Source organism: Stegastes partitus, unplaced genomic scaffold, assembly GCF_000690725.1.
Source record: "Stegastes partitus isolate 25-593 unplaced genomic scaffold, Stegastes_partitus-1.0.2 Scaffold761, whole genome shotgun sequence".
NCBI lineage: Eukaryota > Metazoa > Chordata > Actinopteri > Pomacentridae > Stegastes > Stegastes partitus.
This window is the reverse complement of record NW_007578492.1, coordinates 314,279-332,160: the sequence shown is the minus strand read 5'-3', so window position 1 is coordinate 332,160 and position 17,882 is coordinate 314,279. Positions and strand designations below refer to the sequence as shown.

Here is a 17,882-nt window from a genome sequence, read left to right as displayed (position 1 = left end):
ACCTTCCTAAGCTGTCTTTAAACACATTCAGGACACTTTTCCCACTATATACTACATCCTGATGCGTTTTCAGATATTTACACACTATACACTAGGTTCTCTATATACTCTGATGTTTTGTGACATTTACATTTACAATAAATATTTAAGTTACATTATCCTACAGATATTTCTAACTTATTTAAATATTACTGTTAAAACCCGACAATATTACATCAATTCAAATTTACCTTATTAGACATTAAGGTTGGGATCCAATAATATTATACAAAATCAGAATTTATCTGAATAAAACGTTTTGAAGGAACTACTGGAACTGGGAATGTAAAAAAAAAAGTAGAGTCTTTGATATAATGGAAGCCAATTTATTAGACAGCCTTAGTACATATTAGGTACACATGGAAGTATTGTTTGTGCTTCAACACTCGCAAACATACAATCCCAATAAGTTAAACAGTTTGAGGACAGACTAATGTTTCAATATTATTTTCTCTGATAAATAATTTTGATATAAATCAATTGCTTCGACAGAGTAAACCCTATACAACAGCAAATTATAATAGAAAAACAAAAATAAACACAAACCCAAGCGTTTGCATCACAGAAAACGCATTATAGTGCAATATACAACTTGTTTGGCCAGGAAAGAGGCAAAGGGAGGGAGGAAAATAAAGTGGCGTGGGTTGAAGGTTCTTTGTTTTTTTTTTTGTCTTCTTGCAAAGCCATTCACCATTGGAGGGTTTTACATTGCACCAGAGGAGGAAACAGACAAAGAAAATATAGATATTAGATCTTTTTCCCAGTTTTTGACCACTAACAGCTACAGCTAAAACGTCACAAACACGGCGGCTTCACATTGGCATTTTTAAAAGGAAAAGTTATCACTACTTCACAGTCAGAAAAATCACCAGTCAACAGTGAGACGCTAAAACAGCAACATATGGCATATACACAACACTACCGAGTGCATGGCCCAATTAAACATCATTACTAACCAATGATAAGACTTAATCTGACAGGATACAATACTGAAATACAACTGGCCCTTTTTAAGATTATTCATTAAATATCAGCAAGCAACGGCCTTTTCGACATTAAAACGTGAAGTCTCTCCGGAGAAAGGAAAAAAGGTCGTGGTGAGGAAATACTTTACAGTCTCGGCAGCCGGAGGAGGGATGATTCTGGCTTTTTTTTACAGAGCTCGTTCTCTTTTCCTCGTCTGCCCAACCAAGCGATTCAAACTGAACCGAAAACTTGTTTTGAGTATCAAACGTTTGCGAGTTGTAGACGTACATTACAGAGTTGTGGAGGGAAGCAGCTAAAATTGAAGACACAACGAAAGACTATCAAAACATCCGTAGATGCTTTCAACATCCACATTTCCCGCCAAAAGTGCCTTAAAGTACGACCGTTGTTTGTCGCTAGCTTAGTTAGCTAATAGCTAAGTCACATGTAAACAATGAACAGTGGCTACAAATGAAAGCATCACCTCCACAAATTAAAATAAAAGTGACGAAAGTAACCACCATTTAAGGGACATTACACCATTTTGTGAGGGTGCACCGAGGTCGACCACACTCACCACTTAAAGAAATCTATAGCAGACTTCCAAAATGGCAAAGATGACGTGTCCCGCCAAAAAGTCGACCGCCTGCTTTCTAACCACTAGTTAAGGAAACATCCAGTTGTTGCACTCAGCAGAGGATTAATCTTCTGGGAAAAAAAACACTTTTTATACCTAATTTCAGGGTAAAGTGACCAAATACTTCAGCCTTTTTCCATGTTTCCAGTCAACCTGAAGTCCATTGAATTCTACTGAAACCTTGCTAATAATGTTCTTCAGGGTCCAGGAAGTTAGAAAAATAAATTAGCTAAGCGGCTATTCAGTCGCTAGGCTAAGTTGACAGTCAAATTGTGTAGTTTGACACATGCTAGCTGCGTAACGTCAATAAATGCATGGTGGTTCATACGCCTCATCATAAAACCTTTTACAAATGTGGTTACACACCTGGCAGGCTTATTTCTCATAATTAATTACACATATTAAAAAAAGCAATTCCACGCTTTGGCCACCGGGGGTATAGTATGTGCAGGATTACATAGCTGTCTTTTTTTGGCGTGCGTATTTCTGCATTACACGCTCAAAACTAAGCTTCGTTTAAGGTGCGTAATTCTATAAAATACACAGAATTGTGCACACGAAACGAAGCCGTGCAGATCTAATAAACTGTTTTATCCGCTTTGATACTCAAAACTACAGTTTTCGGTGGAGTTATTCAACCGCAACGTCTTAGGAAACAGCTAAATGCTAACTCTGTGCCTCTCAGAACATCCACGCCGGGTACAAACACAGTAACAGTCCACACAAGTCCAAGCATGCTACTGAATACGAACATCTCAAATAGGTGAAGGCAGGGGGGAGGACTCCTCTCTGAAGAAATTATTTATACACATATATTGCATGTTGACTGATATATTTTACAATATGAACCTCTCAGACGGCACATCCCTCCTCCACCCGCTTCCAATAAAACTCACAGCGAGGAAGTAACCCAAAGGAACAAACAAGAGAAAAATGTCTACCTTTTACACATTCTAGCAGGTTTTTATAGCATACAATATTACATTTTGGTACTTTTCCGTTTTAAATGGCCTTCTGTTCTGATATTTAAACCTTTTTAAATAAGTTTATTTAGTTGCATCCATTGTAAAACATGAGAATACTTGCAACAGTTTTATTCTTTGATATAACATATATTTTTTTATCATCTAAGATGTCGTTTTTTTTTGTTTTTTTCTTCTCAAGCAAGATGCATACACAGTTAATGGGTGGGATTTGGTTGTGGGGGGGAGGATGTGGAGGTAAGACGGGCGGCTGGATGGGGGGTTAGCTGAGGTTGGGAGGAGAGAGATGTGATTGGAGGATTTTAGCTTGTCACTTCCTCGTCTGGTTTGTTCATGGCCTTGAGCTGCTCCAGCAGGCTGGTGGGAGTGAAGATGTGGGTCGATCCTGGAAACACGCACACAAAAAACAACACACACACAACCACACAAAAAGAGCGTCAGATCTGCACGATTGGGAACAAACAGGTACAGAGAAAAATGTGTTTTCAGCTCTTGTTATGGATGCCTATTCTAGATGAGGACAGCCTGACGTGATGGAAGTAAAAGTTAGAACCAACCCAAAGTTATGAACTCATAACCAGTTAGTCTGCAGGTTAAAATGGATCGACAAGCTAGCGCTATGGGGGGAGGTTGTAATGCGGTTAAGGGAGGTTAATTGCTTTGAGTATGTCCATTTTAAAACCTTTTTACTTGGAGGGGTGTTACAGCAAAGCCACTTTACACGAATCACAAACAAATCTTATAACACCAGCTACAGCCACGAGTTATTTCACAGGTTAAGGTACTTTAGATCTAGAACTTTACCAGGATGGAAAACCTCATGGGTCCAATTGTGGGCATTTAAATCTTATTCACATATCCAGTTACCTATCAACATCCATATCCATCTCTTGTTTTAACATTTGTCTTTTAATCATAGACTGTATATAAAAAATGGACGCAGCCTGCCAGTTTAAAGTCGACGTAGAAATGCTTTAAACCTGCATTCTTTCCGACAGCCAGCAGGAGGCGACTCCTCTGGATTCAAAAGAAGAGAAAATTTGCCTACTTTTCATTTCGTTTACTAGTTCAGTCAACAGTTTCCTAATGAGTTTATGGTCTCAATCTTTAGTTCTGAGTCTTCTTTAATACAGCAGGATGTTCATTTTGTAAACTATGGTTCCATTTAGAGTAAAACAGTCGGATAAGTTTTAGCATGAGGCTACTTTGTGATTGATTGATTGATAGTTCTCTTCTAGTCAGATTCATTTATTGTTCATTACTTTTGGTAGATTGTGAGTATAAGGTTGACATGAGTGGCTCAATCAGCAAGTTTCCGTTGTTAAAATCCCCTTAACTACAGGAAACAGTGACCTTCACGTGGCAATCTACTCCAAATTTTGAGTTTTGCTAAAGATTTGGAACCGTAAAGTAGTCCTGCTAGTTTTTCCAGCTAATTATCCAATTTTAATGACAGTGTTCACCTCGCTGCATGCAAAATTTTCCGCTCCAACGATTCCACGTCAGTATTTGGAGTAAACACCGTCACTGCATCTGCATTTAGCCCCGCCCAATACGACTGCGATTGGTTTAAAGATATACAAACACGCCACAGCCTTTAATTGATTTTTTTTAACCCCTATAGCAGAATCATAATGAAGTGTGGTCAGACTATTCTACACAACGCTAAAGAATGGTCTGGTTTCAATTTGGATCAATTTCTAAAGTCTTAGCTTCAAAGCTGTTGTCTGCAAGCAAATAGGTGATGTCAGAGTGGGTACGTCCATCTTTTATATACAGTCTGAGGTTTTAATTTTGATTTAATTGCATACACTTCCTCTATAGCTCCTTAATTTCACAAACATACACTAAGTTATTCAGCCTCGTTAAATCACATGCAGCCATGGAAGCACACGGACCAGAGGTGGCGGATTCTTACGACTATGTTAGAAAACCTGCAACACCAAACCTGTACACATGGAACAGTCAATCAAAAGGTGCACCTGCTGCTCAAAAAGCTACAACAACACTGCATAAAGAGACACCAGCAGATCTTCTCTACATGTCGTGACATCTAGAACCGGAGTTTATCGTCTAATGTAAGAATGAGTCGCCCTAATGACACGGAGATGGACTTTAGTGACAGCTGAAGACACATTTCCGACATTTTTAAAACTTGAAAGGTGCTGGACTGGAGTAAAGCAAAAACTTTGCCGGATTGGTTTGTCGCTACCTTACCAGATTTCCCGATGGACTTACTGCCATCTTAGTTCCTGATGGTAAAGGAGGCAAACAGCCTGATTTGATTTACTCCTCACACCTGTTCAACACTTTCAACAGTTTTTTTTACCTACTTTCGGTTTGTTTCTGTTGCAAAGCTGCATGTTTTCTTCCTGTTTGGCTCGATTTTTATGTTTTTTTTACCTCAAAGATGTTCGCCTGCAGTTACCACTAAAGCTTCCACAACAGGAAGAGGAGGTAGTTGGAGGTAAAAACAGAAGAGAAAGAGGCAAGCCCATCTCAAGTGGTGCAGTTATGGTGATGTGGGGGGTCGTGGGTGTCGTGGGTTCAAGTGTGGACCACAGATGTGGGAAAGGCCTCGCCTGCTTCTCTGCTGTTCCCCAAACACGCAGCTTCGTGGGCCTTTGTCGGCCCCAGAAACACAACACGGTGGTGTCGATCTACAACGCCACGACATCACTACGTGTGACCGGGTTCAGACCAAAACAGCATTGCAAAAACAAAGACTTGTTTTAGTACGTGATGGCCATTTTGCTCGGGAAGTGTTGAATGTGGCAGTATGTAGGGGGACGGTCATACTGCTAATGGTGAGAGCTGCTCACTGAGGAAACCATCGGAAGTCGGTTTGGAATCGATATTGCTTTAGCAGATTAGTCATGAATGAGATGGATGCCCAGGAATACAGAAGTCTGCCTTTAGTGGGTGAAAGTCCTGCTTTAAATCCCAACATACTGGAAACTACATGGCTCAGAAATTACAGAAACACTGAGGAAGTTACCAGTCATGGGTGTTATTACTTATTATTACTGTTATATTTTAAACTGCCCCATATGTTTGATGGATTCTTTAAAAAACTGCGATAAAATTCAAAGTCATTTTGCAGATTTCAGCCAGTTGAAGAAGAACAGAGCAGTTTTTTTGGTGTGTTTCTACTAATGAACTCAGTTTCTTGGTCAAGACATAAAAGAAAACTCTGGTTTTCCTTTTACCACTTGGTTTAAAACAAATCGGATTTTATCAATGAAAGCCACTCACATGCACTTTGACCAAAGTTCCCAAATTCCTGACACGAGGTCTAACTCTTAAATGGGTTTTTTGTTTGCCCACTCATATTAAACTGGAGCAATCTTTCACCAACAGGTGGCACAACAGTAAAGATTTTCGAGGAACTGAGTGACTAATTTATCAATTACTGGTAATATTTAGATGTAAATCCAGATTCAGATGCTGATCAAAAACTGCTAAGTATGTTTAGCTTTGGTAAAATATGGATTTAAGTCCTACAGGAAGTATTATCTGCATGTATTCAATAGTTTATGTGTTCCTGCGTCAAGAAAATGAACAGAGCGCTGGGATAAAGGATGATTCTTGGGAGAAATGAAGAGTCTACACTACGGGAGCAAGGATTAGTTTGACATGTGTGGCATCATTATTTTTAGTTGCTAAAGCATATCAGGTGGATCAATGCTACATTCTCAGACTGTGTCAGCAAAGAGGCGTCATGGAGGCAGTGATACAGAGGGCAAAGGTTTGGGTGACCCAAGTGAAATTAATTTTTCGTCTCTTGACCGTTTCCCATCTATGTTTCTGCCCCAGAGTTGCCCTGTGTGTCAGCACCCGGCAAGACATTCAATCACGATCCGGCCCCCCTCTGCAGACGAGCCATGAGCCATGTGAGCATGTGATGGTGGGCTGAGTGGACAAAGTCGAAGGACTGGGAGTCAAAAAAACCCAAAAACAAACATAAGAAGAATAAAACACACAAGGGAAAAAAAAAGAACGGAGAAAATGCTTCTTTGAAATTCAACATCAACTCAAGGACCTGTCCTGAAAAGAAACCAAGGTGGCTGTCGTTGCAAAGAGCTAACTGGAAAAATAATCAGACAGTACAAACTGATAAAGATGTCGGGGTAGATTAAATCTGGCGTTTAAAAACAGGCTCAAAGGGCCTTTTCGGGTGGCCATCAAGGGACGATTTAATCCACCCAGCGGAGATGATGGGAGGAGGCAGCAGGGATGGGGTCACGACCTCCTCAGGCATGGCCACCAAGACTTTTGCTTTTCTCAGCTTTTTACCAAATTCATTTCTCTTCCTACAACATAATTTGGTTAAATATTGTTTCTCCATGATGCAAGTTGGGCCTCATCATACTTTCTATGCTCTTGTTTTGTCAGTCTGAAGTCCACATGAGTCCTAAACTTAAAAAACTTGTCAAAAACACGCTGTGATGGAGGTTCTAGCCTGGATACACCTGCTGCATGCAACAGCAGGATTCCTGTTCTGGTAAATGTCATACAGGGGGGCGTTCAGCCTGATGGAGCGGCCCATGCATTGAGGAAAGGTCGGGGGTGTCCATCCCTGAGGGACACGGGGGAGCAGGAGGGTGGAGTTACATAAAAAACAGTACTGAGAGTTCAAAGAAGGAACAAGGAGGAAGCCCTTGTGCTGTGAAGGTTCAGAAAGGGCTTCTTTGTGCGGCTGCCTTTACTTTTTTCTGTGTGATTTCTCTCTCCCTCCCTCCCAATCTGTCTCTGCCTCACTCGGCTGAGGGGTCTGCGTCCTCAAAGGACACCCTAGTGGACTCTCGGAAGTCGGGGTGCTGCAGGTCCGATAAGAATTTGGTGGGGGTGAGCATGTGGGTGGAACCTGTGGAGGAACAGAAGTGGCTTCACCACTCGTCTCACAGCACATGCCCCTAAAAAACCCCACTCGCTCCAAAACCAGAACAAAAACTAACAAAAGCAACACAAAAAGGGTCAGAAACAAGCAACCGGTCGCGCACACAGAGACACACACTCGCGCTCATACACACACACCACAAACTCGCCATGTTCACAAACACAAGAAAAAACGGGAGGACGCACACACACACACACACACACACAGAAAAAGACATGGCGTGGCTGCAAATTTAAAGACAACAGTTGTTTTTTTTAAAAGACAACAGCTGAAGCAGAGCAACAACAGAAACTAAACAAGACACTTTCCCATTTATAACACAGGCTGGCTGGCGAAGCTTGAACACATCGGATAAACAGTACACAGAGGGGCATAACATAAAGGGCTACTTTAACAGAACACATTGCACACAGTAGGCAGGTCGTAACGGCTATCTGCGGCTAGAACCTTTCAAAATAAAGCGCCGCAGCAGGACGGCGGTAGAGACGTGTAAGGTGGCGCGTCCAGAAGGATATTAAACAGACCTACGTGAGTGTCGGAATGGGTTCTATTCGCAAGAAACTGAACCAAAAATTCCTGAAATGTCACTTTGTGCTCAAAAAGGGAAAAGAGAGAAAGTTTATTTAGTTAAATACAGCACAAAAATACCACATTTGATCATGTGTTGGTCTGAAAATGTGTTTTTGTCGGTGTTTTCTATAATTTTGTCACAGAAATACTGAATAATCTTGTAAAGAAATTCCAAAAAGTATCGCTCACAGACTAAAACGTGAATCACGAGAATCTAAAACGGGGTTTAATGTATCACAACAAGCTTAATTAGTCTTTCTCTACTCTGAGTTTGCACTTCTACCTCCATCGCTCTCTTAAGTTTACTCCCTTCATCTTTATGTTTTCAGCTGCGTCCCAGTTCAGGAGCATCAGAGGACCTGAAGTGAGATTCACGATCTTCTTTAAATGCAACAAATGCTGTGAATCAGGATGCAGCTTGTGTCTTTTTTCTAAACTACGTCCACTCAGAAACACACAAACTCTGCCTTTGAGGTCTCGCTCGGCGTGTCTTTGAGTAAACACGGCCTACACGTGGAGCCTTCGTGCTTCCTTATTTCCTGTCATCCTGCACTCAGCGGCGCCTCCTGTAGCGCTACTCACCGATGACGGCCTCCCACTTCCCATTGGCCTGCGTGACTTCATAGGCGCAGCGCATCTCGCTGAAGGACGCGCCGCCGATGATGAAGACCATGACGCGAGGCCCGGTGCGGTACTCTCCAGGTGTCTTGTTCTTGTGCCAGTGTCCGTACCGAGCACTGCCGGAGACAAACACGTTAGTACGGTTAGCTTTCTCCTTTATCTGTCATTGTATTTAGTTCAGCAATAATTTACTAAATATGGAGAATGTTTCATGGATGCATCTGTAAAATGAACAACTCTGTTGTTTTCAATCTTGTGCCTCACTATTCGCCTTTTACCCTGTTGCATTGGCTGCAAAAAGTTTGCTGTTTAAAGCTTTCAAATTGAATTAAATTAGTTCATAGAGCACGTTCAAAGTTGACCAAACTGCTGTACATGTTATCAGACAGGCAGCAACAAAATTATACAAAGACAGACAATGCAGTTGGCAAAAAGCTGTTTCTAAGAGACAAATTCTTTGCATTTTGCATCATTTTCAGAGACTTTTTTTGGTTGTTTTTGCCGTTTTGTGTTGTTTTATGTCCCTTTGTTCAGTAGTTTTTGTTGTTTTCTGTCAAAATCAAACAGAACAAAATACTAAAACAGGACAGCAACTTGTGAGATCAAGTTCTAAAATAAAAAAAACATTAAGACCATTAGGTGCAGCCGAAAGCCATAGAAAACACTTACATCTTGAGATTTTTCTTTAAAATATCAAACATTTACTAAAAGAGGAAGGCTGTTCGAAAGGTTTAGAGCTGATACTGAAATGCACCAGCCTCCAAAAAACGTAGAAGTCGAGTAGTGGCAAAGAAGTTCTGAACTATTCGCGGGTGCCAACACATGCATGCATTTAAAAACAAATAAGAGAAGCCTAAAATCAACTCTGTATGTAACTGGTAGCCCGTGTATTGATGCAAGTACAGGAGTGATGCTTTCCATTGTTTCTGGTACCAGTTAGAAGTCTTAAACAGAGAGGAGTGGCTCATATCCAGATACACAGAGTTACAGTCGTCTCGTATTGAGCAGATTAATGCAGTGGTGACAGACTTCATGTCGTTTAATCAGAGGATGGATTTCAGTTTGATGAAAGTCGCATCCTTTCGTGACAGAATTATTGTGTTTGTTGGACGACACTGAGGCTCTTGGCACGAGCTTCAGTCTTCCAGGTACTATTTCCTCTCCAGCCACGTATAACCGGCGTCCCAATTCAGTAGCTAACTTAAGTCTTGGCTCTTGTCCCGATTGTCATCTTGGCCTGTGGAGCTGCTTGTTGACAGGAGCGGAACTACAAGATGCAAGAGGAAGAACGGGAGCAGCTGGTGACGCAAATAAAAAACCTCTTCTGTCAGCCAGACGGGTTCATTTAACGACACTTGGCTCGACCTTTGCATCCGGAAGGTTTGGCCTCTTGGCGGAGTCCTTCCACTGAATAGTAATACGCATATCGAGGCCACTTGGCCAAGCTGTGAACACGGTGTTTACACATCCTTTAATATTTATTAAGTCAAACATATGAGCTTCTACAGAGCTGCATTTGAACTTAATTGGAGTTTTGTTACTGGCAATGTCAATATTTACTGTCCTTTAGCTCCGGTTTTGGAAAAAGTATCTAAAAACAGACCGACATGAGTATTGAAATGGGTTCTGTTTGCAAAATCTAAAACTAAATTCCCGGAAAAAGTTCATTTAGTTATATACGGTGCAAAAATGACAGATTTCTTCATGTATTTGTGTTTTTGTCTATATTTTTTTGACCATTTTAAGCTGGAACATTTTCTTCTAGTTGCTAACTGTGTCTGTCTACAGTCTCGTGCTGTACAGATGAAATTTAGAGCTTTAGTTACTGAAAACTGGTGCTGGTGAGGCTAAAAAAGCAAGGTGGTTACATTACAATCCAGAAAAACAGATGACTGATTCACAGAATAACTCTATTTGGCCTTACACATTATTAAGATTTAATATTTAAGTGAAAATGTCAACCTAAGCTGTAGCCAGAGTTTCACAAGATTTTTTATCTGCATCTCTGTAACCTGCATGTGTTCTAACGAGATGCAGTGCAGCGGGTTTGTATCTGCGGGGGAGGGACAGTAAATGAGGCCGATCAGTTTGCAGCAGCAAGAGGACGTGATGCTGAATCAATAAAACAGCCTGAACACATGCAGCGGAGTGGAGGAATAATACGAACTGATAATCAGGTCAGCTTCCTCACATTGTATTAGAGAGAAGCCGGGGGGGTTGATATATTAGATTCTAATAAGTATTTTGTGGAGGACACAGTTTAATTTTGATCAAGGACTATCAATCTCAGATTATTTTCCTGTTGTATTAAGGCTGAAAAAGGCATTTAAATGAAGTAAACACTAACAAAATGTAATAAAAGAACAATTAAAACTAATTACTTTCAAAATGTGGTAACTTCTAGAGTCCGTTTTTACAATAAAATCCTAAAATATGCACAAGATTTGGTGATTTCTGTGCCCCTAGTGTTTTTTTTTTTAGCCATCAGAATCACCTCCATGTCTTAAATTGTTCCCAGATATTGATCCATCGTCCCCCTTCCCAAATGATTATTGATCCAATGCAAATGAAAAAGCCACAACCATGAAAAAAAACCCATCTGAGTGCACGTGAGGCGAGTCTGTACCTGACTGCAGTGGTGCTGAAGGAGGCAGAGGAGCGGGTGGAGATGTAGGGGTAGTGCTTGGTGTCCAGCTTGTCATCAATAGCATCCTGCAGGAGACCAAACAGCGATATTATCCGCCTCACACACTCACACATATATATAAATACAGTCATCTGAATAGGGGCTTCACAGTTGTATCACATCTCTTAGCAACCACATGTGGAGGTCCATCGGAGAATTAGCTTTGCACAAATAAGGGGCTAAATATAGTCGATGACAACCGAGCTGGAAAAACTGATGTTTGACTCGAGCTGCAAAATAAATAACCGCTCTGCTAAATTAGTTTGTTGATTCTAGTTTGAGGGGGTAAAAAAAATAACAGAGATCGGGTTGAATAAAGCTTTCCTGCAACAACACACGTAGAGAACAAGAAGCAGGAACACACCTCCATGATGTCCTTGACCAGTGGTGTCCAGCGGGACAGCTGGTAGGTCTGCTCGCTCACACGCTCCTTCCTGTCCAGCTTCTTCCCTCTGCGGAGGGTCGACTGATGAAGGAAAGAAGAGACACAGAAATGGATCATCTTGGTGACTCTTGTGCTCATGTATCAGGATTTATTTTGTTCTTTGTGTTATGGTGGATGTTGGGTTACATAAAGAAAGAAACATCCTCATTGATTTTTCTTTTTCCAGGCAGCTGCTGTATCAGTTTGACACAAAACTAAAATTTCCCTGCAAAGACATTCGCTTTAGAAGTAATCCATCCCCGTATAGATTTAGTTATTTTCATTGTTCTGCTAAATCTGATCTGAAGAGGCTTCCAAGGTGGTTCATTTATCCACTGGGTGACAGAATGTTCAGCCTATGAGCCGTAAACTAAGACTGCAACAGGCTTTATGTTTAAAAATTAAACATACAGTGCTCAAAAAATGTCTTAGACCACCAACCAATGTCAGGTTTATGCCACATCTGCCCTAAATTAACAGCTTTGGTAATTACCAAAAATCATTTATGTTTCTGTAATGGTTAATGCAGCAGTATGTAGAAGCTCTTTAACTGAAATGATATTTTTAATGCTAAAATAAAATTATTATTTTTATCCATGAGCTTGTTGTACAAAAAAAAGAGAAAAAAATAGTAAAGCACATTATTATTTCTTGATTAAGATGTCAAATTATAGTTGTTTACTTGCATTCCTTAACAGAAAAGTTTGTTTTAGTGGTTGAATGTTGTGCTTGATTCATTTCTCAGAGAAGCCCAGTGGCTCAGATTTGGGTATAAAAAGGCGAATTCAGTTTGAAATTCCTCATTCCTGTTCAAAACGTTTTGAGCTGAGTGTGAATTAAAGCGCTTCATGATGCTGGATGGTCTATATTTATAGATCTTTAAATTGCTCACACGCATATCCATAACGTTACATAAATTATAAAAATAGTCAGCATCAACACAGCTGTGGTAGTAGTTCACGTGTTCTGCTACAGCCACAGAAACTCTTATCACATTGTTCAGAGCAAGCAGGGACTTTGAACACCACAAACATCTTCATCTGTGGGTGTAGTTTCAGTTTAAAATGCTCCTTTGCGTCCTACATACTAAACCTCAGCCTCCTCCGTACACTGTTTGTTTCTCTCTGGTTTGATAACACAGCGAAACATGACTTTTTTATAGGTTTTTAAAAAATAAAGTTTTGATATTTGATGCATTTTGCTGCCATTTATAGATCTGAATTTACTGGGTTTTTCCTACTGGATGATACATGTGGGCCTCAGTCTCTGATCAAGTTTCAGATAAGCTAAGCTAAGCTAAGCTAGGATAACGTAGCCTAACATAAGCTTTTTTTAAAATCCTACAACAAGGAAATTTGAAGTGTTACAGCAGCAAGGAAGATAGTGTAAAGGTGTTTAACATACAATTACACAAATAGCATCTTTGCTAACAAGCAGCTATGTCTGTATTTCATTGCGGCAGACAACATATGTTAAGTCAAACTGATTTAGATAACATAAATTGAAACTTGTGGAACTTTTAAAGGTACGAAAACAGCTCAAAAAGCTTTGATAAACTTGAAAAACGACTTCGAAGTTTTCACAATTTGTAGTGACGGGGAACAATGAGAAGATGAGAGAACAGATGTCATAAATAAAGAGAAAGAAATAATAAACTAGAGACGTCAGGACTCAAAGACTGAGTGACAGAGTGAAGGGGGGCATCGGGAGTCGGCCTTACGTCTGTGATGATGGGGACGCCCAGGTGAGCCATGTTGGTGATGATCTCACTGTCCTCAGGTGGAATCTGAGCGTGTTGGATCAGCTTGTTCAGGTTCTCCTCCGTGATGCCTGAACACAAACACGCAGGTTATATCACAGAACTGTAAATGGACGCCGGCTGTGTTTACATTTAATATGTTCAGTCTGTTCTGGGATGAAAGTCATTTTGTTTAGTTTGACATCGCTGCACTTCTCGTATACGACTTGAAGCAGCTTATTATATCTGAGTAGGATTGTTCCAGTCGGACCTGCGCAGCCTCATTTTTATTAATGTTTGTGAGCTGTGACACATAGTTCTGACTTTTGCAGGTCAGCTGACATCTCTTTTGTCTTGGTGACGGACTATAAAAGTGACTAAAGCCTTGACTCACTGTGTGTTTACTGTAATTACCAGGCTAATGTGGCTGCACTCCTGAGTTTTTTTGTGCATTTCAACAGTTTTATGTGAAGTGAAAAGACACTAATACTCACAAGTCTGCGTTATTATCTAAAAAGACGTCAGCTCAAGCGACAACAAAGAGCAAAAATAATTGAGAAACAGAACAGGTTTAACTAAAAAACAAGCGACAGACGACAGCACAAACTTCAGAGTTGATTTCATTGCGTGACCTGCATTCTCCTTCTTACCGTTCTTGAGGAAAATGTAAAGCAGGATGATGCGGATCTTGTCGTATGTGCTGACGTTGGCATCCAGCAGGATGGGCACGATGGCCCTCATGGGGTCTTTGATCTTCTCTCCCTCGGCGTCTGTGCCCATAGCCAAATCCTGCAACGGAAAACTCGGGTTTCATACAACGTTTGTCACTTAAAATGGTCTGAAATCCTCAAATACACATTTCTACTGACTATAAAAGCGCTGTACATTAAAGAGCCCGCCTTATGCTCATTTACAGGTTAATCATTTTATTATCAGGGTCTACCAGTAATATGTTTACATACTTTAATGTTCACAAAACACCTCTTCTCACCATCTGTCTGAAACACTTGCTTTAGCTCCTTAGAGAGAAAGCATATGATGGGCTCTTTAATCACTAAAGATTTCAAACATTATATTTTAATGCATCTGTGAGCATGAACCTTCAACTGCATGAAAAACTGCAGTTAGCTTTAAAAAGTTTCCTCCTTTAGCTTTATTCCACTAGTCTCGTCTTTCTTCTTTATTCCTTTTCCCTCCCCGTCTTGATTTTTTTTTTTTACCAGCGTTGCTTGTCGTTTCCTCTTTCGTCTCTCACCTGTTCCACGCGGCACAGCTTGTCCACTGTTCCCTGGTAATGCTTCATACAGTCCTCAGCCAGCTGCAGGTGAGTGGAGTACTGAAAGACGACAAAACGCACGACATCAGAATAAAAGACTTGAACACACACAGGAGAAACACAGACTCATGCAGACAATCACAAACCTTGCTGAGCTCCTTCTGGTACTGAGGCATCTTCTTCAGCATCTGGGACAGGTCCCTCATTGTGGTCTGTTGGAACAAAAGCAACCCCGAATTATATGATGACTTCCATAAAAAGTGTGATGATGTAGATGTAAGATGCTCATAAACAGCCGACAATATTATTAGCAACAAGCTGCCTTTATGTTGGACTTTGGTGTAATCACAAACCAAGCAGACGCCAACATTTAGAAGCAGCTAGATTTGGTCAAATTTAATGATACACTAAATTATAAACTTAAAATAATGCTTTTTCAAGTTTAACCTTTGCTGCAAGTGTTCAACTGAAACAAAAACCAAGAAACTGAAGCATCGAGATTCAGTTTTCACTGCCGACAAAAACGTGACAATAAAAGTTAATAAATCAAAATAAATTCTGGTCGTGTTTTCTAAATATATTTAAAGGAACAGCTCAAAATTTTTTGGGGAAAAAAAAAAGAGTAAGTTGTCCATTCAACAGCTGTTTCCAGTCTGTACTCTAAACTTAACGCCATATTTAATGAAGATTTACTGACATAACAGGGGCATCGATGTTTATCTTTATCAATCTATTTATGTAGAAGCAGATCTTTGCCTCTAAAGTCACCAAATACAAACACTGCCTTATTTAAGATCAGATTACATTTTATTTCTGCTCTCCTATACGACTGAATTCATTTAATTTACCATGTAGAAACAACAAATACACCGAGGATTTATTGGTGCCAACATTTAGCCAAAACTGCATGTTAAACCCAAACATCATCTTTTTCTGTACCTTCTCTCCGGTGTTCATCCTCTTGCTGGAAGAAAAGTCCTTCAGCTGGCGTGTCACCTCCCTGATGACAAAATAGAAAATCAGCATCAGTGACACATGAGAGAAACGTTTTATTGTTTGATTTGCTGTCAAAAGACTGAGTGAAGTATAAAGAGAAGTACTCACTGGGACACCTCGGCTATGTGTTTGTGTCTCAGGCTCACCCACAGGTCATCGTCTTCATGCAGGAGAACCTCCTTCTCACGAGAGTCTCCGATGCCGCTGGTCTCATACCTGAAAGAAATGGACACAAACAGGCATTTTAGTCAAACGATATGAATCTAGGCTCCAGTTTGTGATTGAACCTGATGTAGTTTCGCTCGTAACTACACAGCTTTTAGTTGTCGTACTTGTAGACGTCGTTCTCGATGGGCAGCAGGTCGTAGCCCATGGCCTGGAAGGTGAGCTCGTGCAGCACAGGTGACACCGGGTCAAACGCCCTGTCCAGGATGATCAGCTGTGAGCGAGCCTTATCTGGACCCTACAAACACAAATAATAAAATAAACACACACAACATTTGTATCGCTGTAGAATTCAACAAGCAACACTGCATGTTGTAGATTCTATGGAAGTCAACGAAGTGAGATAACATTCCTTCATGAGAAACTGAAAAAAAACACGCAGCGAATATGAGATAAGAGGTAAAAACAAACTAAATGAAGAAACATGAACATGAATTCTCCAGCGCTCACCTCTCCCATGGTGGGATCATCGGCCTTGTAGGCGTCCAGTTTGTCCTGAACCAGCTGGGCCAGGGTGGCATTGTCCTTGTACTCTCTGACGGACAGAAAAGTGGAATTATGAGGAGACGATGAATAGAAAGACAGGAAAGCAGATAACTTATGAGGAGAAGGGAAGAAGACGGATGGTAAAGCGAAATATAATAAAACAGACGAAGCTAAATAAACTATTTGACCCGTATACATACATTAATACAAATATGTCTTAATGTATGTTTGAAATTCCCAAATGTGGATGTTACTAAAGTCAATAATTTTACTTGAACTAATCACCTGCACAGCTGACTACGATAAAAACCAGAGGATCCGTCCGACTGTGCTCCTAAAGAATACGTCTCAAGTGATTGTAGTATAAACAAAAACATCTGGAAGGTTCAGTCACTGTTTATTCTGGACACAATTACACCATGAAGACTAAAGAACACTCCAAGCACCTGTAAATAAAAAGGATTTACTCGTTTGGAGTACAGTTAACTCTCTCATTACAAAATGGAAGGAGCATGGCGCATGCGTACATCGTCCTCAATAACTAAGCAACCGTGCACGAAAGAAAATAGAGAGTAAGGCCACCAAGACACCTAAGAGTCCTCTGAAGGAGAAGCTTCAGCAGCTGAGACGGGAGAGACTGTTCATACAACTACTGTTCTTCACCAGTCTAAAAAACAGCTCATATTAACCATCAACTAGAGTTTACCAGATTTGAGAGACTCTAAAGTCAAACGGAAAAAGGGTTCTTTGGTCTGATGAGACCAAACCTGAGCTTCTTCACTATCAGACTAGAAGCTATATTTGCCAGACACCATCATCAACATCATCCTCACTGTGAAGCATGGCGGTGGCAGCATCATGATGTGAAGCATGGAGGTGAATACTGGTTCATAACTCCTTCAGAGGAGTCATAGGTGTCTTGGTGGCGTCCCTAACTTGTCTCTTTTTTGCACAGTCACTGTGTTTTTATTTTTAAATAACTGACATTACTTTGGAGAAATCTGTTTCACTTAAATGAAAAAGGATTTTTTTGTAAATTCTTGATAAAAAACCAAAATAAATTGACCATAAATCTATGTTTTAAAATAATACAAGGGGAAAAACTTTCAAGTCCATGATGATGTGAGTAGTAAACTGACCACTGTTGACACTTTTAGACAGCAGAGATATAACTAAAAGCAGGAAAAATGACTTCAGAAGAGATTATGTGTGTAGGTTTTTTTAAACATTAATTAACCATTGGTAAGACTAACTGGTTACTCATCAAAAGTAGCCAGTTAAGATGTGATTGGATGATTTTAGATTTGTCCAAAAACATGCCGTACAGTTTTATTC

General features: G+C 40.3%; 1 protein-coding gene across 2 annotated transcripts in view; it reads right to left on the bottom strand.

Annotated features, from left to right (window-relative positions):
- Window positions 1-2,841: 2,841 nt before the first annotated feature.
- Window positions 2,842-17,882, bottom strand: part of stxbp1a (syntaxin binding protein 1a) — a 38,992-nt gene continuing 23,951 nt past the window's right edge. Inside the window, exons 8-20 of one of the 2 annotated variants that reach the window (XM_008291771.1) lie at window positions 16,512-16,596; window positions 16,169-16,299; window positions 15,945-16,052; window positions 15,780-15,840; window positions 14,987-15,052; window positions 14,820-14,900; window positions 14,215-14,353; window positions 13,547-13,656; window positions 11,767-11,868; window positions 11,343-11,428; window positions 8,678-8,832; window positions 7,335-7,492; window positions 2,945-3,010 (exon numbers count right to left, since the gene is read on the bottom strand). In XM_008291771.1, the coding sequence (XP_008289993.1) occupies window positions 7,383-7,492; window positions 8,678-8,832; window positions 11,343-11,428; window positions 11,767-11,868; window positions 13,547-13,656; window positions 14,215-14,353; window positions 14,820-14,900; window positions 14,987-15,052; window positions 15,780-15,840; window positions 15,945-16,052; window positions 16,169-16,299; window positions 16,512-16,596 (1,234 nt within the window). In that variant the 3' untranslated portion in view covers window positions 2,945-3,010; window positions 7,335-7,382. Of the gene's footprint in view, window positions 3,011-7,334; window positions 7,493-8,677; window positions 8,833-11,342; window positions 11,429-11,766; window positions 11,869-13,546; window positions 13,657-14,214; window positions 14,354-14,819; window positions 14,901-14,986; window positions 15,053-15,779; window positions 15,841-15,944; window positions 16,053-16,168; window positions 16,300-16,511; window positions 16,597-17,882 lie in introns of both variants that reach the window. The other variant, XM_008291772.1, reaches the window with a different exon arrangement.